At 53.9% G+C, this 26,263-nt stretch overlaps 1 protein-coding gene across 3 annotated transcripts; it reads right to left on the bottom strand.

The window, feature by feature from the left end:
• Positions 1-481: 481 nt before the first annotated feature.
• Positions 482-26,263, bottom strand: LOC122441836 (junction plakoglobin). Of its 3 annotated transcripts, none has more exons than XM_043468894.1 (14): positions 26,106-26,263; positions 14,173-14,388; positions 11,485-11,744; positions 11,009-11,247; positions 10,054-10,255; positions 9,100-9,244; positions 8,873-8,976; positions 6,755-7,093; positions 5,409-5,564; positions 5,098-5,217; positions 3,161-3,311; positions 2,932-3,053; positions 2,076-2,115; positions 482-1,790 (listed from the first exon to the last, which is right to left on the bottom strand). In XM_043468894.1, the coding sequence occupies exons 2-14, from the start codon at positions 14,378-14,380 to the stop codon at positions 1,639-1,641; spliced, it is 2,238 nt and encodes a 745-aa protein (XP_043324829.1). In that variant the 5' UTR covers positions 14,381-14,388; positions 26,106-26,263; the 3' UTR covers positions 482-1,638. The 3 variants fall into 3 exon arrangements, with proteins under 3 accessions (XP_043324829.1, XP_043324834.1, XP_043324842.1); XM_043468899.1 differs by having other exon boundaries at positions 14,173-14,385; positions 26,106-26,257; XM_043468907.1 differs by lacking the exon at positions 26,106-26,263 and adding an exon at positions 26,012-26,027.

Below are 26,263 nucleotides of genomic sequence, written 5' to 3'. Positions count from 1 at the left end.
GGAGTCAAGAAACAGCTTGGAAGATGCTGGCTACAGGAACAGGGGAGGGGAGGCGGGCAGAGGCTGGAGCAGGCCCACTACAGACCAGAAAGGAGCCTGGACTCCAAGCCATAGGCCACATGGAGTGTTCTGCCCAGGAGAGATTGGCCAGTGATCATTAAGGCTGCACGGCAGGGAAGAGCAGGGCTGGAGACTGAAAGGCCAGCATGGAGGTTCCCCACTGGAGATAGATATGGCCTGGTGTCCTCCAAAGTGGGGACTCACCTCTAGTCAGCTCTTCACCCCTCCTGAGGTTTTGAGTTGGATGTATTAATTAAATCAGCTCCAGCTCCTGGACACTCCTTTCTCTCTGCTTCGTCCCCCTCCTGGCTTTTCTACACACAAGGCGGCCACAGACACTCAGGATCCAGCCATCGAGGAGGTACCAGGCTAAGGGAGCTCCGCCCCGCTCATTCCTCTCTCTCAAACAACCTCCATCAGATCAGTGTGTTAGTTTTATTTTCTTTGCTTTGGTCTATACAAAAAAAACCAATAACCAAAAACATAAAGCGATCATAATAAAACTCTGCTGGGACCTCCCCCAGCCCCCAACACCCGTGTGCAGGAGGTGGTGGTGGGGAGTTCGAAATAGGAAGAGGAAGAGAAAGCCCCTCACCGCACACCAGAGGGGTCAGCCAAGAGCACTTCTCGGGGGTCAGCTAGGGTAGTTGTGTGGGCGGGAGGGGGGTTCCAGGGTGCTGTCCCCAGGCTCCCCTAAGAGGGGCCAAAGCCAACTGAGCATCCCAGGGAGGGAGCAGGCAGAGTCCTGGGGCAGGGACAATCTCTCCGTGTCTCCACCCCATCTTCCCAGAGGATCCCTGAACTTTCCAAGACAAGCTTTGGATTCTGGGCCTTTTGGCCTTGAATGGGGGCCTTGAGATCCATGGGGCTCAGCACGGTTGGAGTTCAATGACCAAATCAGAAGCCAGAGCCTGTGGGGCCCAGGCTCCTGGAGATGGGCAGCCCAGGAGGAGGGGAGAACTTCAGGGGGTGGGGACAAGGTGGGTGCCTCGAGTCTAAAGTTTTAGTGCCAGGGCCTCAGGGGTGGGAAGGGGGTGTCAGGCCCTGGACCCACGGCCCAGAACAGAAAAGCAGGAGCAGATCACCATCCCAAGAAAGACCCCCCAGAGGACCTCTGGAGGCACGGGGCTCGGCAGGAAGTTGCAGCCCTGCTGCCCGGGTTCAGGCACTTGGTCTCTGGCCCCATCACCCGCACGGAGAACCTCTCAGATGGGGAACTGCACCTGGGCGGGGCGCGGGGGGGATGCAGACACAGAGGGGTCAGGCCAGGCCCGTGGCCCCTGGGAGCTCGTGCCACTCCTGCATCATCCGCCCGCCACCCACAGAAGGGGCAGGAACTTGCTGCCCAGAGCAAAGACAATAGAACAAGGCAGATGAGGCATGCCTTCCCTGGGGCAGCTCAGCACCCAGAGGCCCCACGCTCGCTCCCCGCTAAAGGAGCCAGGGTTTCAGGGAAAGCCTGAGAGGCCTCCCATGAGAAGGAGGTCCTAAGGGAAGGGAAGCCCAAGTCTCAGCAGCCCACAGGGGGAGAGAGAGCTGCAAAGCAGGGGAGGGGGCGCCATACTAGGGTCTGGGCAGCTAGGCCAGCATGTGGTCTGCATTTGGGTAGGGGGGCCTGAGGCCGTCGCTGTAGGTGTCGATGGGATAGTCCCCGTCCATGTCCATGTGCATCTCCAGTGGGTCCATGGGCACGTCGCTCGAGTACATGGGGCGGTAGGTGGCGTCCATGTCTGGCAAGGAGAAGGGTCTCAGGCTACCCTGTGGGGGTCTGGACAGCCCTCAGCCACACCTTCCACCCCTTCCTGTCCCAGTGGGCCGGACCCCCCCCCACCCCCACTTAGGGACCTAGACTTCAAATCAGGGACCTGGCCAGGAGTTGGTGTGAACACTACAGTGGCTGTCACTGGTCCTTTGGCCCTGGGGACACAAAGCTGCTCCCTCTCTCACACACACCCACACAGGACGCCCCTATGCCCCAGCTCTCCAGGGTCCTGAGCAACTCTGCACCCACTTACCATCAGCATAAGGTTCATTCATGGGGATCATGCTCTGGGCCTGAGGATGGAGACAGAGAGCAACATTAGGGGAGAGGGGAAGGGAGGAAACACAGGCTCTGGACTGGGGCAGGGGAGGCGGGGAGAGAAGAGCAGCAAGAGATGTTTCCCTAGAGGGGCCAAGGAGGTCTTCCCTGGTGGCCCAGTGGCTAAGACTCTGAGCATTTCCAACAAGGGACACAGGTTTGATCTCTGGTCAGGGAACTAAGACCCCACATGCTGCACAACCAAAAAACAACAGATAAACGGGGGCCAAAGGAAAAGCAAAGACCCCTTGGAGGCACCTGCAGAATTAGAGCAGCCCTGGGGAGGGGAGTGGCGGGAAGAGGACTAGAAACTGGGCGTCAGGAGCGGCCGCACGCAAGATCGGGGCAGCTATCAGCCTATAACAGCACCTTTGTGCAAGTTAGGGAAAGGCACTCTTGCCCCAACACTTTATATCAGTTGGAACAAAAAATTGCCATTTTGTAGTCAGAAACAGTAGATGGGCCAATCTATTACTTTCATCTGCTGGGAATTGTCATAAATGATTCAATTATAAAATTAAAATCTATTGGGAATTCCCTGGCAATCCAGTGGTTAGGACTCCGCATTTCCACTGCAAGGGGCCCAGGTTCAAACCCTGGTCGGGGAACTAAGATCCCCCATTCGGCATATCCAAAAAAAAAAAAAAAGAAAGAAAATTAAAATCTATGAAGCTGACAAGATGGTAACCGTCCCCCCACACCACACCCCCCGCGCCCCCGACAAAGTGCTGTCCTCGTTGCAGTACTCAACTTGCACAGCCGGGCACTGCGACCCAACCCAGGATACTCACAGCCTCCCAGGCGGCAGGGTCGTGCTTGAAGAGGGAGTTAGTGAGCTCCACAGACACCCGTTTGCGGTAATCTGGGTTCTTGTCCTCGGAGATGCGGAACAAGACGGCAGCAGCGTAGGTGGCTGAGCAGCGGAAAGGCCAGGCCAGGCAGGTCAGGTGCTTGCCTCCGCCCGCCCCCAGCCTCCCTCCTCACCCTCCTGGCCCCCTTGCGCCTAGCCCAGCCCCTCACCGGTGCCCTCGTTCCGCGAGTGCAGCAGCTCCATCAGTGGGGCCGACGCGCCCTCCGCGTCAATGGCGTCCGCCGCCTCTTTGTCCTGGGCCAGCTCGCAGAGCACCCCGGCGGCCACGCGCTGGATGTTCTCCACCGAGGAGTACAGGAGCTGGGGAGGGGGGCGCAGGGTGGGCGTGAGGCGAGCCAGCAGCGCACCTCGCCACCCTGCCAGTCTCCGCCCCGCTTTTCTGGATATAACTCAAGCCCATGTAAAAAGTGTGAAAAGTCTAAGTAACATCTAAAGAAAGGAAACGCAGGGAATTCCCTGGTGATCCAGTGGTTAAGACTCTGTGTTTTCAATACCGGGGAGTGGGTGCAATCCCTCTTTGGGGAACTAAGATTCTATAAGCCCTGAGGTAAGGCCAATTTTTTAAAAAATTCTTTTAATTTAAATAACCGCCACAACCCCCTACCCAGACACAGCTTCTTTCCGTTGGATTTTCATCATAGTCATAAACACAAATTTGATTCGTTTTTTTAAGACTTTTTTTGATGTGGACCATTTTTTAAAAATTTGTTACGGTATTGTTTCTGTTTTATATTTTTGGTTTTTTTACCTCCAGGCGTGTGGAATCTTAGCTCCCCAGCCAAGGATCAAACCTGTACCCCTCACACTGGAAGGCAAAGTCTTGACCAATGGGCCACCAAGGAAGTCCCTGATCCCTGTTTTTTGATCAGACATTGTAGCATAAAGCATTTTCCCATATTATTCAGTAATTTTTCCTTAAAAATCTATGAATTCAGGGACTTCCCCAGTGGCCGGTGGCTAAGACTCTGCTATCCCGCTGCAGGGGGCCTGGGTTTGATCCCTGTTCAGGGAACTAACTTCAAGCCTGCGAAGAAACATGGCCAAAAAACAAACAAAATAAATCTGTGAGTTCATATTGGTACTCAAGAGAGAAGAAGAATGCTACAAAGCAAAACAACAGTGGAAGTTTAAAAACCTCATCCATCACAAGTGGAAGTAGCTACCAGCACCGATTCCTTACTCTGAACATTAATAATTAAAGGAAAAAGTTTCAAAAACTGAAAATTCTTCCACACCATTGTCTATGTCTGCATGATATAATGGACCATTCTTTTTTTAACCATTCTCTTATCACTGGACAGTCAGTTAATTTTCAGTTATTGTTAGTGCAATTTCAGCTGCACATATACATCTATGCCACATTTTAAATTACATTGTTATTTCATAAAGAGAGAGTCCCAGACCTGTACTACTTGATCAAAGAATACAAATATTTTCAAGGCTGTCTATACACATCACAAAGTTGCTTCCTGGAGAGGTTTTACCACCTTATCTTCCCACCAGCAGGGTATAAGACTGCCCATTTTATCGCATCTTCACCAGCACAAAGCACTCCCTTTTTTTTTTTTTTCTTTGCCAATTTGATAGTGGAAAATGGGCTCCCCCTGTGGGGTAAGCTTCATTTCTTTTAAACCCCTGGGGTTGTTTGAGCACTGTTTGTTTATGAACCACCTGGGAATTAATTACATGTGCCTCTTTGTAGATAACTACTGAGGTTTATTAATGAGCCTTTTATATGAAAGATATTAAACTCTTGTCTGTTTCGAGGTTTGCAAATATTTTCCCAGTTTGCTGTTTACTTTTCAATGACTTTAGGCTATTTCTGACATGAAAACCTTAATGTTGTTTCTGACATTAAGAATACCTCCTATTTTCGTTTATGGACTCTTCCTTTACCTCTGAGCTTGGAAAGCCTTTCCCATGCTGGAGTTTGCTAAATGACCGTGTCTGGTGTGGCCACTTTTCTCCAAATGCTTCCAAAGACCTCGGGATGCTTGGCCCAGACTGCCTCAAACATTCCCATTTCAGTAGTGGGGAAAATCAAGGGTTGGGGGAAACCTCTCCTGCCCACCTGCCCCAGACTCACCTGCACAAACAGGGGGATGGTGTTGAGTCGGAAGATCTCCATGCGGTTCATGGGATCCCGGGCGAGGATATGCAGGGCTCCAGTGCAGCCTTCCACAATCTCCTCCATCCTCACACCATCCTGCACGAAAGGAGCCATTGGGGTATAGCAACACTGAGCCTAGGGAGTGGTCACCCCCCGCCAGGACACTGGCAAACCTCACTGGTCCTTGGAGTTGGCCTCAGTCACAACTTGCCCCCCTAGTCACGCGCTCATGTGCGCACACATTCACACAGAGGGCGGGCAGTCACAGGCCCCAGCAGCTCACTTACCGTGTAGGGCTGCTGTGTGCCAGCAGCCACATGGCGCTGGGCATCCTGGTGGGCCTTGACCAGCAGTTGGACAAGGCGGGGAATGACTGCTGCCTCCTGCAGTGGGGCGTGGTTGGCTGGGCACAGGGCCAGATTCCTGATCAGGCCAATGGTTGCCTGGCAAGAAAAAGGGCGCCCGTCAAGGGCACTTTGTGGACATCTGGAGGATCCCACTTCTCCAGCTTCATGTCCTCCGTCCCCCTCGTCTCTTCTCCCCCAGGCCAGCCATGGATGTGCTGGAAGGTCTTCAGAGAATGACGCTTCTCCCAGCCCCTTATTCCATACGATCTCATTGGTCCTCATGGTCCTCTCATAGCCCCTGCTAAAATGATACTCCATCCCAGAATATTCCACCAGCCCCCAGGCCTTGACCCTCACCCCTGTTCCCTCTCTCTTAACGCCCCCTCACGGACAATATAGTCCTGCTTTTCTGATGGTTCCCAAACTCTGATTATCAGGGAGTCCTCGCTAGGGTTGACCCCAAAGCCTCTTGTGTAGGTGACACTCACAATGTGATCCAGCTGAAGCAGTGGGATCTGGAAAGAGGTCCCTGTCCCAGGCTCCTACCCTGCCAGCTGGCTCCGGTGCCCTCTGACAAGACCCCGTCTATAGTCACTCCCTCACTCTCTGGCACCAGGTGTCACACACCTATAGCTCTGCCCTGGCTCACCCTCACCTCCCCTGTCTGTGACAGGGAACTGACACATCTGTCCTCTACCCAGGCAGCCTCCAGGTTCCCTGGCTCCCAGTGGCAGACACCAAGTGCCCCCAGAACCCTCTCTACCCTTCATCTCTTTAGCATCCTTCCTGAGTTTGAGCAGGACGCATGACACAGTACGGACACCCTTCCATCCACACGCGGCCAAAGGAACAAGTTCCTGAATATGAGCTGAAGTGGTTTCACTTTCTGGTCACTGCCAGCCCTTCAGGGCTTCTCCACTTCTCCGGGGCTAGAATGCATGGATGAGGGTGACCTCACCCATCCATTCATATTCATACGACTTTGAACATCCAGACCTTCTATAATGACTGTGCCCCGTGGACCACCAAAATCACCTGGGGGCTCGTTAGAAATGCAGGGTCTCAGGCCCACCCCAGGCCTACCAAATCTGAGCCTGCAGTTGAATGAGACCGCCCAGGGTGGTCTCGTGCGCCTTCAACCCTGAAGCTCTATTCTAGCTGATGGCCAAGCTACAAGATAGAAGGATTCTGGGTCTCAGGAGCAGAGCCACCGTGGACTGTGGAGGCTCTAATCCTGTCTTCAGAGCTCCTCCCCTCGCCTGGCCCCACCGGGCAGTGGGCGGTACCTTGACCAGGGGCCACTGGTTGGGCTGGTTGAGCAGCTTGACGATGGCCGGGATGCCATAGTTGAGACGCACGGAGTTCTGGGCCATCTCGGCCTCAGGGTGGCGGCTGGTGAGGTGGCGCAGGGCGCAGACGGCGGGCTCCGTGATGTCATCCTTGTCACCCGCGCGCAGGATGGCATGGATGAGCGCCTCCACCCCGCTGTTCTGCGTCACCAGCGTCTTGTTCTTGCTGTTGTTGCACGTCAGGTTGGACAGAGTCCCCGTGGCACAGGTGAGGACGTTGACGTCGTCCACGCTCAGCTGGTTCACCAGAATCTTCAGCACGCTCTCCAGGCCCTCCTGGGGTTTGGAAAAGCAGTGGAGAGTGAGGTAGACCCCCAACCGCAGGGGCTTCCCAATACGCCCAGGGGAGCGAAATGGCCTAAGTGGGGGTCTCCAGCCCACTCAGTACAGATTCCCTGGGCCCTGAAAATCTTCAACCCCACGATCCTGCCAACACCCCGTGAGACGGCAGTTCTACCCGTGGAGGATCTGGGGCTGAGAGAGGTTGAGGGCCTGGCTCACAGACCCACAGCTCATGGGCCAGATCTGAACCCAAGCCTATCTCTAAGCCCCATTCTCTCTTCTCCAGCCCCTCCGGCCCTTCCTCTGGGTCCTCAGACCCAACAGAACTCGACTCATCTGAGGGAGGCCCCTAGGCCAGAATGAAGTTGTTGAGCCATGCCTCAGTGGCTCACTTGAACCACTTTTATATGTTTCTTCCCTTTCTGGGCCTTTGCTGCTGCACACTCAGTGGTCCCCAAGCCAAATCTGCCTTCAGGAAACATCCCTAAGCCAGAAACCTCATTTCTCCCAAGGAAAGCCACGTGGGCCTTGTGGTCGAATATAAAAACCCCAGGCGCTGGGGACAGACAGTCCTGAGTTCAAATCCCAACTCTGCAGTCTACTAGCCGTGACCAAGGCCATTTCTTAACACCCTGAGCCTGTTTCTTCTTTCCTTTTTTTTTTCTTCTATGAAAAATTTTTTTTTCCTTTTTATTTTTTCTTGGAGTACAGTTGAAAACTTCATTGTTAAATTTTTTATCTTATATTGGATATAGTTGAAAACTTTTTAATACTTTTATTTTATACTGGAGTATAGTTGGTCAACAATGTTGCATTTCAGGCGTACAGCAAAGTGATTCAGTTATATATACATGTATCTATTATTTTTCAAATTCTTTTCCCATTTAGCTCATTACAGAGTACTGAGCAAAGTTCCCTGTGCTATACAAGAGATCCTTGTTGGTTATCTATTTTAAATATATCAGTGTGCACATGTCAATCCCAAACTCCCAATCTATCCCTGGCCCCCAATTTTCACCCTAGCAACTAGAAGTTCATTCTCTAAGTTTGTGAGTCTGTTTCTGTGTTACAAATCAGTTCATTTGTATCATTTTTTTGAGTCCTCGTGTAAGTGATGTCATAAGATTTTGTCTTTCTCTGTCCAACTTACGTCACTTAGTATAATAATCTCTAGGTCCATCCACGTTGCTGCAAATGGCATTATTTCATTCTTTTTAATGACTGAGTAATATTCCATTGTATGTATGTACCACTTGAGCCTTTGTTTCTTCAGCTAACAACGGGCCCCACACTCTACCTCCAGGTACTAAAAGGGGTAAAGAAGCCAGTGTCCCAGGTGCTTAGCTGAGCCTAGAACATGGCGGGTGCTCAATAAGCAGCCTATTGATGTAATTCTTAGCAATGACAGGTCTAAAGGAGGAACCAGAAAACTTGTCCCAAAACTGCATTTTTCCTTAAGTTATTTTTAGCCATCAGGGCCCCCAAGCCATCGCCTGCACCCTACTATTCCCTGCCCAAGGTCTAGGGTAGAACTGTTCCTCTGGTACCACCTGAACCCCAGCTTGGAAACATCAGCCCCTTTCCTCTAGTCCTCTTCTGAAACCCGTAAGAGGGATTAGAGCCTTTAGCTAATGGGATGAAGGGCACTTCCAGCCTCAGCCACAGTGGAAAAGATTTAGGGGCCACAGGCTCCTAAGGTCAGACTCCCAGACAGGAAGCAGGATGCAGTAAGATGGCTGAGGAGGTGGACACAGGTCTGATCACCTCCCTCACCTGCTTGGTGGCCACATCCGAGAGGTTGCGCAGGGTCCACAGGCAGTTCTGCACGAGGCGGGGGCTGTTGCTCGTCAGGTGCTTGCCCAGGGCCTGCATCCCACCTGGGGTAGATGAGCACATGTCAGCCACGGGGGAGCACAGCTGACTGAGCCTGGTGGCTGGTCAGGGGCCCCGCTCACTCCCAGCTGGCTACATGAGCCATCCTCACAGGCTGCGGTACTCACCAGCCTCCACAATGGCAGGCTTGTTGCTGGGACACACGGACAGCACTTTGAGCACACGGCTGGTGGTCCAGAGCAGCTTCTCATAACTGTAGTTGCGCATGATCTGGACGAGGGCCTGGGGTCCTCCATTGGCCAGGATGATGAGCTGTGGCGAGGGGGGAAATGAGTGTGAGACAGATGGGGTCTATGGTAAGGAACAAGGAAGGAAGGGGGGTAGGTAACAGAGCTGTTATTACTGAGCTTCACCCAAAGCCTGAGCTTTTGTGACTATTAAATAAGCCAAATATTGAAAAAAATGATAATACACAATGCTGGCAAGGATGAGGTGAGACTACTAACATACACTGCTGCTGATGACATTGTAAATAAGGCAATCCTTTTGGAAAGTACCTGGCAGTTTTTGTAAAAGCTTAGAAATATTAAAAATCCTTAGCCCTACTGATGAAAACAATTCCTACTTTTTGGGAAAAACTGTGTCTTGAATACGTTCATTACAGCATTGTTCATAAAAATGGAAGATCAGGAGCAACTCAGATGCCCTTCCTCAGGATAAAGTCTGGAGCCTCCATTTAATGAAATGTTATTTGCTCTTATAAAGGGTGGTTTTGAGGACAGTGTAGCAAAAAACAATAATAATAATTTTAATATCATGCATTAATAGAAAACATGTAAAGTTGTAAATTTCTATGACTACAACTGTATAAAAAATGTCCACAGGAAAGCACTGGAGGAAGCACATGGTTGTGTGAGGATCATTTTTTCTTTCCCTTATCCTCAAAATATTCAGTAGTATGATGAAACATTACATCAGAATTTACATATATATTTAACCTAAAAAGAGTAAGGAAGTAGTGACGTGAAGCTGCAGTTGGATGGAGGGGGATGGCATAGGGGATGCAGGTCTTGGATGGGGACAAGCACATGGTTGTGAGAGGACAATAGGGCTCAGCCCACCTTGCTCTCCTGGTTGCCATAGGCCAGGAGCTGCAGGCAGTCGGTGGTGATGGCCAGGAACTTGGGGTTGTTCTTGTTGAGCAGGGGCACCATCTTCTGCAGCCCGTCTGCCAGGCGCACTGCCATCTTGGCACCCTCCTGGTAGAGCAGCAGGTTGTGCAGTGTGGTGATGGCATAGAACAAGACCGACTCCACAGGGGAGCTGGGATGGGGGTAGAGGGTTCACATGAGTCAGGTTCCAGGTAAATGTGGGTCACCTCCTGCAGGAAAGCTCTGCAGGAAACAGCTCCTTACTAAAATTTCATTGTCCCTTGAGTCCAGTCTCATTTCTATGAACAGAGCACGCAGCACCTCTCCTCTCTCCACTGAGACCATGACTCCTCTTGCTCTGGACTCCCAGCTCGGTGCTAAGCATACCTGTCCCTACTGAGTTGGTCCCCTGGACCCCTGTCCCTGAGTAACTGCCATGTGGAAGGCATCATGCTAGAAAGGCCTGCGAGGGACTCAGAGAGGAGTAAGATCAGTATCTCCGCCCTTAAGGAACTCGCAGCTGGGTATAGGGATCGGGAAAAAGGCCATTCAACATTGCAAGGCAGGGAAAGATAAAGGTGGCAAGGGATTTTGCACAGGCTGTTCCCTCTGCCTGGAATACTCTTCCCGTCATCTACATCAGTCAAAGTCCACTCCTCTGTCTACCCCCTGCCATTAGAGTGAACAGCTTCTTGGAGCTCCACTGACCAATCTTGGGCACACCTTTGCCCTCATCCACACTGTATCCTGATAAATAACCTGAGAGTTACCTGCCTGTCTCCCCTGCTAGGCTGTGAGCAGCTGAGCATGAGGACTGGGTGTGATTCCGCACCTGGCATAGTAGGTGCTCAATAAATGTATGAAAGACCAGGGAAGTTCAAGGGAGGGGACGCCCCGGGCTCCTGCAGGGAGTAGGGGTGGGTACCTGAGCATGCGGACCAGGGCAGGGATGCCGCCCGACTTGAAGATGGCAAGCAGCCCCTCGCGGTGGTGGGAGAGGTTGTGCAGGATGCTGGTGGTGCAGCGGGCCGTGTCCAGGTCACTGGTGTTCTGCATGGTGCGCACGACAGCCGCCACCAGCTGGGGCGAGCCCATCAGCGCCCGCCGAGACGCCTCCTTCTTTGACAGCTGGTTCACGATCATGGCCGCCTTGGTCACCACCACCTTGCGGGGTAAGAAGGAGGAGGGGAGGGAGTGAGCAGACGGGGCCGAGATGGCTGCCATTGTGAGAAGGAAGGGCCAGGAGACACCTCCACAAAGCTCAGACAGACCCAGGTCAGACTTCCCACTGATGAGGCTCTGGGTTAATGATCTCTCTCCACCCCAGGTAGGGCCCTCTCCTGCAGACCCCTGACTCTCCCCTCCCTGCCCTGCCTCCAGCCTGGCCAGGCCCTCACAGACCGGGTCCTCATCGTTGAGCAGCTTGGTGAGCTCAGGTAGGGCCCGGGTGGCCAGCTCAGCGTCGTCCTGGTAGTTGATGAGATGCACGATGGCCGACTTGAGGAGCTGGGATGGCTCGGCCAGCCGCTGCAGGTTGGTGGTCTGCCCCTCCACCTGGGTGGCCAGCAGCAGTGAGCTGTCCTCTCCTGTCACACCGGGACACATGGCCTCCCGCACCCGCTTGGCTCTAGCAGTCGTGGACATCTGGTATTCCAGGTCACCTGGGGGCGAGCAGACAGGGACTGAGTTGCAGGGAGCGGGCAGGGGGACACTGGGGAGCAGGCATCCCATCTGGGCTCTCTGGGCTGACTTCCAGGCCACCACTCGCAGTTCTGCCTTTAACCAGTGACCTTGAGGAGGTCATCATCACCTTAGGCCATCAGCGGTAAAATGGGGCACCTCCTATTCCATTCATCACAGGGAATTCTTATGAGAATTAAATGACATAATAGGTGTGAGTTGTTCTTAAAAGAAAGGATGCATGTGCCTGACACATATCAATAAAAACAAGGTCAGAGTTTATATTATCAAAAAGAATAGTTAACATTTTTTGAGTACAGGCATACCTAAAATATATTATGCTTATATAATATATAAAAGATATGTAGTTCCCTACCACTAGAATGAAGAAGTGAATATTGCAGTAAAGTGAGTCATGAATTTTTTGGTTGCCCAGTGCATATAAAAGTTATGTTTACACTATTTGTAGTATCTTGTGTGCGACAGCACTGTGTCTAAAAAATGCACATATCTTAATTTTAAAATATTTTATTGCCAAAAAATGATAACCATCATCTGAGTCTTCAACAAGTCATAGCAGCTTTATCAAAGATCACTGATCACAGATTACCATCACAAAGAGGATCATCATGCAAACGTTTGAAATATTGCAATAATTACTAAAATGTGATACAGAGACATGAAGTAAGCAAATGCTGCTGGGAAAATGGCGCATACAGACTTGATCCATGCAGTTACCACAAATCTTCAATTTGTTAAAAAAAATGTGTGCCTATACTTTTTTAAAGGTCTTTTGGCCACACTGCACAGCATGTGGGATCTCAGTTCCCCACTCAGGGATCGAACCCGTGTTGCCTGCATTAGCAGCACAGAGCCTTAACCACTGGACCACCATGGAAGTCCTATGCCTATACTTATTATGTGCCCAGCAGTGAATTAAGTGCTGTCCTTATATTTTTCTCATTTAATCTTACAACCCTACAAGGCAAGGACTATTATTATCTCCACTTTACAGATGGGAAAACTGAGACACAGAGGTTATAAGAACCCAGCTTGGGACCCGAACCCAGACAGCCCGACTCCAGAACCCAACCCTGACTCTATGCCCCTCCCTTAACAATCAGGTAGGGGTAGAATGATACAACCTCTGTCTCTTTCCAACCCTGAAATCTCATGATTCTAATTACACCCTCAATCTCCCCAAAGGAGGCAATTCTCCCATTATATGGTCAGCTAAATAGAGGCCCAGGGGCTTCCCTAGTGGCTCAGCGGTAAAGAATCTGCCTGTAACACAGGAGACGCAGGAGATACAGGAAGATCCCCTGGAGAAGGGCATGGCAACCCACTCCAGTATTCTTGCCTGAAGAATCCCATGGCCAGAAGAGCCTGGAGGGCTACAGTCTATGGGGGTCATAAAGAGTCGGACATGACTAAAGTGACTCAGCAGCAGCAGCAAATAGAGGCCCAGAGGGTCACCCACTAGAATACAACGGATGACAGGGCAAGCTGGGACTGTGGGATTCACGAAACAGGAGGAGGGCTCTCAGTTCAGTCCAGGCTCCAACGCCTGGAAGGTCTGGAAGTCCCAGAGTCAGGTACCCCAGTTTCCCAGGCAGCCGTGCCATGGTGAGTGTCCCAAAGCCCAGAGGAGAGGGAGACAGAGGTTCCCCACTCCCATTAGTTGGGAAGGAGGGGACACCCACATAGCTTTGCCTCCTGGACACTGCACTTTCGCAACCAACACAATGCCTGGCCCCGCCACGCCGAGAGGCCTCTGCGTGCTGTCAGGAGGAGCTCCCGGGGTGCAGAGGCTGAGCACTGCAATGGCCCAGGCTCCCACCACCTATTCTCCACCCTCCCCAGCTCTCAAGGCTCACTGTACCGCACCGTTCAGGGCCCTAGAGCCATCTGTGGGCTACAGATGGGACTGGATCTTCCTTTCCCCCAGAGAGGCAGGGCACCCTGGGCTGGCAGGCATCCCCACCCTGACCAAGCCCCAGAACTGGACTCTGCCCCTGCTGAGTACTTGAGGCTCCTGGAGCAGAAGGACTGTGTCTTCCCCAAGCCTCTGGGTTCCCTGAGGGTAGCAGGGGTGCCTCCTCAGCACTCTCTACGTTCGAGAAGGACTGTGCCTCTTCCATCAGACTGGTGTGCAGGGTCTATGCCTTCCCTTCTCATTAGAGGTTCATGGAAGGGGAATCTGCCTCCCTCCCAGATTGGGGATGGGGGGGCGCCATCAAGATGCTGTGCCTCCTCCCTCAGACTGCTGGGTCTAAGCACTGGTGCTGGGCCTCCCTCCGAAGACTGGGAGCCCCCTGAGGTCTGCCTCCTTTGACCCTGACCTCCCTCCAGGAGCCAGCTGCTTTTCTGCTGGGATAGCCCTACGGAAGAGTCCCCAGGGATCCTGACCTTGGCCCGGGGGCACCGACTGGGTGTAGGTGGTGGTCTTCTTGAGCGTGTATTGGCGCCCACAGGCCTCGTCCTCCTCCATGAGGCCCTTGCTGCTGACCGAGGGCACACAGGTGTTGGCCCCTGAGTGGATGCCAGAGTCGTAGGTATATGTCTGCTGCCATTCGGTCACCTTGATGGGCTGTTCAATCAGGTTCATCACCTCCATGGTGGCTGCTGGGGACACAGAAGAGGGGCAGGAAATTAGCTGACCAGGTGGGACATCCCATCATTTGGCACGGCTCCCATTTCCAGCCTCTCCCCAGGCCCTGCCCGTCACCCCTTTCCCCAACCATGGCCCCAAGGGCCCCAGTGGGCTGTGGAGGAGGATGGGAGGCAGAAGGGACCAACCCAGGGAGGACTGCCCAGGGTGGGACACCCGGTGTGAGTCCTGGGCTTGTATCTCCGACCTCCAGCCCAGGGTGGGATGAACCCTGGGGGAAAGGTGCCTTAAAGGGCCAGATGCTCCAACCCAACCCTGGGTTTATTGCAGTGAAAAGGAGCAAAGAAGAATGAGTTTTTGTTTTCTTTCTTGAGAACAAAGAACATAAAGAGAAGAGTGAGCAGGCCAGATTTACCCCTAGTTTTCACTTTAACTGTTCCTAATCAGTGAAGGACAGGGAAGCCTGGGGTGCTGCAGTCCATGGGTCACAAAGAGTCAGACACGACTTAATGACTGAACAACAAACCTGTAGTCTAAGTTTGCTTTTCTGCCCCCTAACTCCACTCAAGCTATATTTTGTGCCTATCATCCTTTGATTTTATGCTAATTACCTCCTGTATCTGGTGCTCACCTTCCCGGCCCTCTCTTTGCAGACCACCCCTGATAGTTTTCTCTTTTTGCATTACAGAAAGAAGGCCACACTACAATACACAACAGACAATGGACTCAATCCCTGGGCTTTGGGACTGTGACTGCCAGACCCAATTACCAGGCTACCTGATGCCAGCCTACGACTGCTTTTGAAACAATGCAAGAAGAGGATACAAAATCCTTATACGCTTGTTCCTCATCACCTACCCGTGACTGCGAGCCTTCATTTTATATAACCCTTCAGATTTTATGGAAGGGGGGAAACAGTTCTTGAGGCACAAACCTACTGTGTTCTCCCCCTCTGCCGGCTGAGGATTAAAGCTTCCTTTCTATTTCCTCTAAGCTCTATCTCTGTATTTTTTAATTCAGCTTCGATGGGCAGAAAAAGCCAAGATTTTGGCGGTAATGGGCTCGCTCACCTTGTGGCCCACAGCTCCAAACCCGCAGGGCAAGAGACGTCACTCAGAGCCTCCAGCAACTTCTAGGGTCCCGCAGGCCCACCCCCATCCACTGGGGCTCCTGGGAAGGGCTGCAAGGTGAGGCAGCTACACCTCAGGCACTGGGTGGGAAACTGGGAAAGCGGGTGGGGCAGGGAAGCAGTCAGACAGGTTTCTCTGGGAGCCTCAGAGACTCCAGAATCTTCTGCACATGGGGCAGGATCACGAGTGACCCCAGAGGCTCAGGCCTTAGGAACCCCATCTCTCCAGCACCCCAGCTCCTAGAAGCCTTCCCCAGAATTCTGAGTCCCACCGACCAGTTCGGACCTCAGCCACATACTCCTGGGCCATTCGCCACTCAGCTACACCCCCATCCTCATCTGTAAAATGGGGCAGGGCAGCACCACCTCCCACCACCAGCCCAGCCGCCCACCTGGCCACACAGTAGGTGCTCAATGTCAGTGGCCACGGCCGGGTATCAGACTCCCCCAGGGTGTGTTCTCTCCGCAGGGTGGGGCAGGCGTCAGGGTAGTCACTGCTACTATTCAGAGACTTGGGGGCACTTGGGAGTCATGAATAGCTGGGCCTGACTCTGGACCAGGGAGGTGACTCCTACTTGCCCTGTCCAGTTCCCTTGTCACGGGCGCTGACCTCCAGAGTCCAACAGCCAGGAAGCGGGACCAGAGAAGATGTATCCCGGTGAGGGCCTACCTGGTACCTTCCAAGACCGCCAACATCCTCACAAGTGGGTTTCAAAGCACATGCTCTGCTTCCCAATTGACAGATGGGGAAACTGAGGCTCCACCGGGTGAGGGGACACAGCAGAGAAATGACAGCCGGGACAAGGCTTAGGCGTGAGTGACACCCATCTGTGGTCTGGGCACACCCAGCATGGCTTAAGATGGCAAGTAGACCCCAGGCTGGCCCACCCAGAGGGGAGGCAGCACCCGGCACCTCAAACCCGTCGTCCCATTGCGTTGGAGACCATTTAGGGGTGAGGCTGCAATGGCTGGTGAGCCTGGTCCCTTGCCAGTAACAAAGGTCACCATAGATATGTCTTCCCGGACAGGCCCAGCGCCACCTCCCAGGAGGACGCCAGTCCTTCAGGTCTCCCCGCCTTTCATGGTGACCCCTCCCCTCCTCTGCCTGTCAGCACACCTGTAACAGGTCCACTCCCTGGAGCCTCTTCCCTCTCCTCCCATCACCCCAAGTGACTCAGAGTTTCGGGCTGATAAACTGAAGCAGGCTCAGTGCCGCCAGATGTGCCCAGCTGCTCTCTAGGCCGATGCAGCTATTTCAGGGGGAGTCCTCCCCCTCACCCCTGCCCTAAGCACATGCTGCCCGCCCAGCACTCCTGCCTTCCCTGGAGAGACAAGACAGAGAACACAGGAGAGTTTGGGAGGAGAAAGCCTGTCTCCAAGCAGCCCCCAGGGAGAAAATTCAGGCAGGAAGCCTTGGACATCCGAGCCCAGAGAAGGAAGATGAAACTGCGTCAGTAAAGACAGCTGCATTAACCCTGCAAAGGCCACTTTGCTGGGCAGACAGCTGAGCTGCCATCTGGCCGCCGAGCCTCAGCCAGATTCGCTGAGGACAAACTGGACATCTCCCTGTGGCTGATTCATGTTGATGTAGGGCAGAAAGCAACACAATATTGTAAAGCAATTATCCTCCAATGAAAAAAAAACTAAAACTAAAAAAAATTTCAAACCAGCACTCAGAGGCAGAAGGGAAAGCCCTGCTGGGGCTGGGTTCCAGGCCTGCCTGCCATGCTTGCTGAATGTTACCAAATGATCTTTCTACATCTCTTGAGATAATTGTATAATTTTTCTTGTTTATTCTATAGTGAGTTATTAAAAAAACAAAACTGGGTATCTCCAGCCCTATCAGTAAAAACAGCCCATCTGAGCCAGAAAATGCTGCTCCCCAGTAAAGACCATCACCTACCCCCGGTGCTTTTCAGCCAAGTGAGAGATGCAGGCCTTGGCTAGAACCTAAGGAACAATCCACTCACTGGCCCCAGGTCCAAAGGGACCCTTGAGGTCAAGGCTAGCCATAAGAGAGGTGTTTCCTAGCAGGCCCCTCAGCACCCCCACCAGCCCAAGCCTCGAGCTAAGAAAAGCTGAGGGCTGGACAACTGCCCAGGGTGAGACAGAGGCCTCACGGAGGTCAAAGGATCCACCATAGTGGAAGGATGGGGGTGGGAGCGTGTGTCTTAATTAGCAAATGAATCTCATGCTTCCTAGAAGCAACCCTGGTCAGCATTTGATTATTCCAGTTTCCAGATGAGGAAACAAGCGCTATGCTGAAAAATAGTGGTGCTCTGCTCAAATCCAGGTCTGCCTCACTGCCAACCAGCCTCCTCCCCTGACTCCTAATAGGGCACCTGGGGGAAGAGGGGACACCCTGGGGTCAGGGAAAGAACGCCAGACACCTGCAGAGACACCCGAGGCAGGGAGCTGAAGGGAGCACAGGTGGAGCCAAGCACTGGCTGCTCAGAAATCAGGAGTCACAGGTTCTAGTCCCAGCTCTGCTGGCTACTACTGTGTGTCCTTGGGCAACAGCTGTCCGTCTCTGTGCTTCATCCACAGAAAGGGTGACCCAGGTGATCTCAGAGGGACGTTGATATCTAAAATTCCAGGGATAAAAAGCCAGAATTCCCACGACAGTCAAGAAAAGGCTGAGGGTGGGCAAGGTCAGAGGCAGAAAGCAGCTCAGAGAAGACACACCAGAACTCTTCGTGAAGAAAGGATGGTGGAGGGAGCTACTCTCAGCACAGGAAAGATCTAAGTAAGACCTCAGGCAGGACTGTGAAGCAACCCCACCTCTTCTCACCTACTCCTCAGGAGAACCAGGGGAATTCTCTCACAAGAAACCAAAGTGCTGGTTTTGCAGTTCCCAGGGTGGAGGAGGCCGCACCCAGTTTGGTCTCACCCCTCTCTGCCCTGGACCTGGAGACCCACCACAATGCCCCTGGTCAGAGCCAGGGTGGAAGGAGGCGAGACAGACGTGGGCCCTGCCCAAGCACCCTGGCCGGAGACGGGCAGAGCCAGACACAGGGCGGGGCTCTGAACTGAATGGGGTCGCTTTGTTTAGCAGTGGTTCTATTGTTGGCAACACAGGAGGAAGAAGCCAGCTCAGAGATCACAGGATGGGATAGGGACCTCGCAAGGGGCAGGAAGAGAGAAGAAGAGGGGCTCTGGAGAGGGGGTGCAAAGGACCCTTCCCCCACTGGTCCACACTGGCCAGGAATCTGCAAGCAAGCAATGAGGCTGCTTTGGGGCGCACTCTGCCCTCCACTCCTGCTTCCTCCTCTGCATGGCCAACCCAGTGGGCTGTCACTCGGCACTCTAAATCCAAGACTGTCCTGGCAGAGTGCAGCCCAGCTCTGAAATAAAAAATAACTCCCAGGACTTCCCCAGGAGTTAGCACTCTGTGCTTCCACTGCAGGGGACACAGGTTCGATCCCTGGTTAGGGAACTAGATCCCATGTGCAGTGCAGCATGGCCAAAAATATTAAAAAATTAAAAATACATAAAAAACTCCCACCAGAGCTACAGGCTCCTTCCCCAGCCAGCTGGGCTGGGCTGTATGACATCAAGTTTCAATCAGACATCTGGAAATCAGAACAGCAATTGGTTGCCCGAGAGGTGTGCTGGGATCTGGCTCAGAAACGTTCCAGTAGAGCAGGCAGGGCTTCCAGAAGGTCCTTGGGCCAGAGGTCAGAACACTGTGCAGATGCAGATCACAGGCTCAGGCAGAGGAAGGGGACCGAGGACAGGGCGGAGTCAGGGGAGAGCTCCATCCAGCCCCACCTCACACTGGCCATGTGCCCTTGGGCAAGTCATGTGATTTCCTGAAGCCTCATATTCCTCCTCTGTAAAGTGGAGACAGGGACATCCCTGACAGTCCAGGGGTTAGGACTCCGCCCTTCCACTGCAGGGGGCACGGGTTCAACCCCTGGACAGGGAACTAAGATCCTACATGCTGAACGGCACAGCCAAAGATAAAGTGGAGACAATCAAGACAATGCTTTCTTCAGACCGTTGTAAGTTGCGTGAATGGTACACAACCATGACTGCAGAAGGCCTCTGTTGATAGGAAGGACCCAGGCAAGTGTCCTTCCATTAGGAAAGCAAAGAAGTTGCAGAGGAGGCCAGCAAAGATGGGCCCAGTAAGGTAGCTGGCAGTCAGCCTGCTTTTTAGGACCCAGTACTCCAGGGGCTTCCCAGGGCATGCTAGTGGTAAAGAACCTGTCTGCTAATGCAGGAGACACAGGTTTGACCTCTGGATTAGGAAAATCCCCTGCCGGAGGGCATGGCAACCTATCCAGTATTCTTGCCTGGAGAATCCCGAGAACAGAGGAGCCTGGTAGGCTACAGTCCATAGGGTCGCAGTCAGTCAGACAAAACTAAAGTGATTTAGCATGCATGTACACACACCCAAGATTAAGACCCAGGCTTCTCTTCCCTGACCTCTCAGATAAGGGCTAGGAGAGTTGCCTCCTTGTCCTAGGCCAGAGCCCCTAGGGTTGGGGGACAGGGTGTGGTTGGGGAGGATGAGTTATATCCAGGTCCTGGGAGGGGAGGCCAGGGGCAGAAACAGTGCTGCCCCTGTCCCCGGTCACATGTGCTACGGTCTGCAGTCAGGGGGCGGGCAGGTCAGTCAGGCCTGGACATTCCCCACATAGCAGCCCCAGGGGAGAGGCTGGGCTCTGCAGGGTCACCAGCCCCCACCCTTCCTCACTCTGTCTCTGGCTCCAGCAGAGATTTGGCCAGCGGTCTCAAGCACAGACGGAAACAGACTCTAGAAGTACAGAGACGTGACTACTTCCCTTGAGAGCCCTGTCTCCCCCTGGTCAGGCTGGGGCTTCCCAGCGAGGCCACTCCCCTCAGACTAATGGCTCCAGGAGAAACACCCCCACCCGTGGACAAGATGTTCCCTGGCCAAAACTGTGGTCTCCCCCATCAGACTGGTCATTCCAAATGGGCAGAGACTGAGGTGGGCATCAGCCATGGCCAGGGCTCCGGGGACAGGAGAAGACACAGAAGCCCATCCTGAGCTTCCGGAGGAAACCCCTCACTTCCGGTCTGGAGGACAGCCCGAGCAGCGGCCCAGGCCTGGCTGGGGGTGGAGGAGGTTCAGGTCAGGCCGACCCAGCTGCTGTTTATTTTCTTCCTTCTGGGCTCCTGCCCAAAGCAAACAAACCAGGGTGGGAAAATGAAGGGGACTTGGAGGAGAGGGAAATGCCCGCCAGGTGGCTGGACCCTGGGAACCTCCGGGCTCCCCTGGAGAGGACTCCAGCTGGAGATCCATTCCCTGCTGGGGACCCTGGGTGGGCAAAAATCCTAAACTAGCAGATGACCCCAAACCAAGACTCCTGGGAATGGAAAAACGCTTTACCAGCCTCAGGAAACAACCGCTAAAGACTCACTTGTGTCAGTGACATATCTCAATACACAAGTGCCTGCTGCCCCCACCCAACCACCCCAGGGGGGTCTGGGGAGCCCAACCCCAGCTCGTGTCCACTCCTCAGGCTGTGATTCCCCTGGGTTTCATTCTGCAGGGATTGCTGCCTTACATTCTCCTGGAAAAGCAAGAAAGATCCAACTGTTACTTCCCTGTTCAGCATCTGCTGGAGAAAACCAGGATTTGGATAAAGGTTTGGCTAAAATTTGTTATGTGTATACACAGCATGAGATCATCCGAGAGCAAGGCTGAGAAGCAGGAGGATGATAAGAAAAGAGGAGGGAAAGAAATGTTAGAAGAAATGTAGATGCCTCAAAGGATAGGATTATGGATGACTTTTTTTCTTCTATCATAAACTTTCCTAAACTTCCCAACTATTTTGCAAGTGAGCAGATATTACTTTTTCAACCAAGCGGGAGGGGCAGTCATAGTGAGTACAACCTCCACTCACCCCCAAATAAACAGTGTATTGACTGCCCAGCCCTGTCTCAATTGTCCCCCGTGCCTGCCACTTGCCAGAGACAAGAATCCAGAGACAAGGATCTGCTGTCCCCACAGTGAGGAAAGATAGCTGACCTATTAACCCACACTCTGTAGGTCACAGAAAGCTGAGCTTCCTGCCCTGAGGGCCCCCAACAGCTGAGGTGCCAAGAGGCTGAGCAAAGGGGGAGTGGTTAGAGAGTTTTCTCTTTGGCCTGGCCAAAGAAGCTGCTGGAAATCAGGGCAGTCCATGCCTCCCAAGACCTCCACCAGATTCAACCATGTCCCAGGAGGCAGGCCTCATGGTGTCCCTTGCAGAGACACAAACCCTGATGACTTGCCCCAGTCACACTGCTCTTTCTCTTCGCAGGGGTCAGTGGGTAAGTGGCTCATGGCTCCCTGCCCCTCTCTGAACCAGGTCTCTCCTTCCAAAAGACACAAGACTAAAAGTTTCCCCAGGAGGGACCCACCAGACTTCAGACTTGCCCCCAGATAGTAGTGATTCCTGCCTGCTCTCCTGGGGTAGGCTGGCCCTCCCCAACTCACATGGATGGGGCCCTGCTTCATTCCCTTCAGAGGAGAGTCAACTCTGAGCCTCCAGGGGCATCTCCCTCTTACTCATCAACTCAAGACCTCATCTCTAACAGGTGGGAAGTCCTTCCTCCTGTCTAGCCTCCATTCCTTCCATAAGCATCCTGGGGACTTCCATGGTGGTCCAGTGGTTAAGACTCTGCCTTCCAAGGCAGGGGGTGTGGGTTCAATCCCTGGTCAGGGAATTAAGACCCCTATGTGCCAAAAAGGTGGAAAAAAAAAAAAGGAAGAAAAAGGAGGGAGGGAGGTGGGAGGGATGTTCAAGTTGGGAGGGGACATGGGTAAACCTATGGCTGATTCATGTTGGTGTTTGGTAAAAATGAATGCAATACTGTAAAGCAATTATCCTTCAATTAAAAATAAATAAATTTTTTAAAAAAGATTAAAAAGAAGAGTCCTGATGGCTTCTGTATTCTGGGTGGGAGGTGGGGGGGAGGTGAGGGTGGAAAACAGCGAGCCTGTCACCCTCTTTGTATCAATCAGCCAAGACTGAGTTCATTCTCTTTCCTTGTCTGTCACATCAACTCCCCTCACTCTTCTCTTCTCCAGGATCAGTAATTCCCCATGCCTAGGGTCCCCTCCTGACCTCAAGTGATCTGGAAGCCCAAGGCCAATAGGCTCAGTACCCAGGCTATACTGACACAGATAGAGGCCCATTTCCCAGGTCCGTCCGGGTGTCAGGTGCCCAGTTGGCAGACATGCCAGAGCCAGGCGGGTCTGAGGACAGGGACACCAGCCCCTCCCTTCAGGACCAAGGCTCTGCTGACCCCACCCCCATGACCAGAAAGGCCTTCTCAGCAGCAGAAAATCTACTCCCAGCCCCCAGGGCTCCCAGCTCCAAAGCTGAGGACAGCCAACTTCCTGCCCAAGAGCAGCCTGGCAGCGCTGACTGGTAGAGTCCAGTAGGACACTGGCCCAGTCCTAAATCTGACTCTCATTTCTCTCTACTCCCCAGGGAACAGCTCCCCCCACCCTTCTCCCCCCGACTTGCTTGGCACAGCCCCAGCCCCCAGCAAAGCAGACAACTCCCACTTCCTATACAAGGACAAGCCCAGAAAAGTCCGTGGTTCTGCCCAGCTCAAGCCGGGAGGCAGCAGCAGCTTTGACCCCTGCCCTCCTCTCCCTGTCATAACCTCCTCCACACATCCGCCACAGCCCCTGGCCTTTGGGAAACAGCCCCCTCCACCAAAAACCAAGCCATGGAGCAGGGAGGTTTCAGAAGGCTAGAGGCTGGGACATGAGTCACCCCTGACAAACCTGCCCCCACCTTCACCACCCACACACACCATCTTGGGCCCTTTTGAACTCTCATCTCCCCAGACTCCCAAGCAGAGGCTCTTAAAAAAAGCAATGGCAGAAAAATTCTTCCCAGAGCCTCAGTGGGGTGATGCAGCAGGACGACGAGCTCTGGGCATGGAGCCAAAGGACCCAAACGCCAGCTGTGGCCCTGCTCAGGCCTCGCTGCGCAACCTTGGACAGTTACTTAACTCCCTTGAGTTAAGTTTCCATTTCCTCACCTGTAGAATGGTGAACGATGCTTGCCTAGAGAGATGATCGTAAGGATTAAGTGAGAACAATTCATGAAAGTGCTCGGAATTTGTAAGTAGTCCCTTGTCTTTTAAGTTACCATTTTTGCCCAGGAGATCACTGAGGTTCAGACAGGTGAAGTGACTAGTCCAATGGGAAATGAGTGACAGAGCTGGGAACCAAACCTAGCTCAAACCAAGTCTAAATCCCTATGCTCAAAACTGCCCCACTATAACATCTGTCCAAATAACAGCTCTTCTGTAAAGGAGTCAGCTACCCCCATCTCATTCTAAGGTGGCTCTTTTCCCCCAAGCACTCCCAGGCCAGGGAAAGAACCCCCTCACCTGTACCTGCCTGATCAGTACCCTTTTATTCCCACACAATGCATTCTCAAAGCCTCATCTTTGGCAGCCCAAACAGAGGTTCCAGAGGAAATGGGGTGTAACTGGGGTTCGGGTGGGACCGGGAGAAATGAGGGAGAGGGCTCCTGTCACTCTAGCTGAGGTTTGATCTAGCAAGAAGTGACCTCTTGGATCCTACCTTTTCCCCCCTCCCTCCAGTCCACTAAGTAGCTGGTTTGCTCCTCCTAGCAATACTTCCTCACCTCAGTATTATCTTTTCATCGCAGCCACAAACAGATTAGCTAAACTAATCATCTAACCAGTGTAATTACAATGCCTTCCCCTCCTCCACTTCGGCAGAGAAGAGGGAAAACAGGTTATTTTGCCCAAACTCCTTGCCCTTGTGACACCCACTGGAGCAGAAGAGGCACGGGACTCCCCTGACCCAGGGCACTCCTGGGGGGCGGGGCGGGTTCTGACTTTCACCCCCACTCCCCCATCTACCCCCAAGGTAGAGTTGTAGGTTAGGAAGGGTCTTCCCAAGCGAATCAGAGCAAGCAACCCTGATCCCCCGAATCTTCCCTTCATCCCAGGAATGAAGGAGAACCTGGCTCTTACATTCCCCACTCGGTTCCCCCAAGGAGGCCAGGGAAGGGGCTCTTAGGAAACTGGAGGAGGGGGCGGGCAGCGGCGGCGAAAGCAGCTCTGCCTGAAACCGTCTCCGCTGAAGCCTTCCTCCTTTCCCCTTCGAACTCTCTCAGGAAAGGGGGTGGGTGCAAAAAACTCCAGAAGGAATGTACCTTCGCAAACCTAGAAATCTAATGGAAATCCAGCCCCATCGCTCCGCTTTTGGGACTCAGTCACCAGCCAGCTAAAGGACGTGGGGGATGGGACGGAGAAAAAAAAGACCAGAGCAATCGCTCCCCCCCCACCCTCAGTCAGCTTGGCCCGGCCCTGCCCCACCCCCATTCCTGGGGAGGGGGGCAGAGATCGGGAGCGAGCCTCTAGCGCAGGCCTCCTGCGAGGGGGGTGTGGTGGTCCCCGGAGGCAGGAAGAGAAGGAAGAAGCTGTTTCCCCTTTGGCCCACCCACCGCCTCCCTTCTTACCCCGGCCCCCATCTCAGCCCCCAGGGGCCCAGCAAACAGGATGGAGGTGGGGGCAGGGTGGACGGGGTCACAACGCAGGCACTAGCCCAGGTTCAGCCTGGCCGACTGGGGGAGGGGACTTTGCTCCGGGAAGGACCCCTTAAGCCTGGGGGGAAGCCCCGGGCCAGGAGGCAGGCAAAGCCCCAGGGAAAGCTGCGGTGAATACTTCTTCCTGAAAAGTTTGTTTGGGGTGATTTTTTCCACCAAGAAGGGGATAGAGAGCAAGGATAGTCCTGTTCCCATAATCAACACTCTGGAAGCCTCAGCTGCGGTAACTGGGCGGGTGAATTCTCCAGACGTGCACGACCCCTTCGCCCAGACCCCAGTTCTTGGACGCGAGTGCCAGACACCGGCTGCGCGGGGGAGCCGGGCCCAGCACCAATCCCACTGCCATCCCATCCCGCCTCCGATGGCAGAGCTAAGAGCCCGGCACCCAGGGAGGGGAGCCGAGGGAGGCGCCGCAGGTACAGTCCCGACTGGGTTCGCAGAGCTGGAGGGCAGGGCCTCTGGACTCCCTGTGCTCACCTGCTTGGCAGGTGGGGCCCGCGTCGCTGGGAAAATGTGCGCTCAGCCCCCAGAGTTGGGCAAACCGGGCGCAGACAATAGGGCCCCACCCAGGCCTGGGGGAGTAGAGAGGGAGGGAAAGCGAGGATGACGCTTGAGGTGGGGTGAGGGTGGCCCCAAAGAGACCAGCGGCAGCAAGTTTCCCAAACAGTAAATTCCTGACTACAGAGTGAGCGCTGGGAAGCAGGCCGAGCAGGTGAAAGTCTCCCCCGCAAGAGGCAGGGCCAGAGTCAGGGACGCGGCGTCGAGAGAGCTCCGCGGGCCCCGGGGGAGGCGCGATCCAGAGGCACCTGCCCTGACCCCTCCCCGCCCTTTCCCCGAGCCCCCAGTCGCGCTCCGCCGGAACACCTCGCGCCCGCTCGGTAGCAGCGCCCAGGACCCCAGCGCGCCCCCTGTCGCCAGTGCAGGGTGGCGCTCCCTGGCTCCGGCCCTTACCTGCCCAGTGACGACGAGGATCGGCCTCTCGGCCTCTCGGCCTCTCGCTACCCTTCCCTCGCCCCAGCGATACCTGCCCCCCGATCGTCCGCACCTGCGTTTGGAGCCTGGCCGGGCTGGGTAGGGGTCGGGCCGGGATGGGAGCCGGCGCGGGCTGCGAACTGAGATCGGCGCGCTCGGGCGGCGGCTGCTCCGGACTCTGGCCAAGGCAGCAACTCAGTAACCGAACAAAAGGCGAAGGGACCTGACAGC

This window comes from Cervus canadensis, chromosome 1 (genome assembly GCF_019320065.1).
Source record: "Cervus canadensis isolate Bull #8, Minnesota chromosome 1, ASM1932006v1, whole genome shotgun sequence".
In the NCBI taxonomy this organism is placed as follows: domain Eukaryota; kingdom Metazoa; phylum Chordata; class Mammalia; order Artiodactyla; family Cervidae; genus Cervus; species Cervus canadensis.
This window is presented reverse-complemented; position numbering and strand designations above follow the sequence as displayed.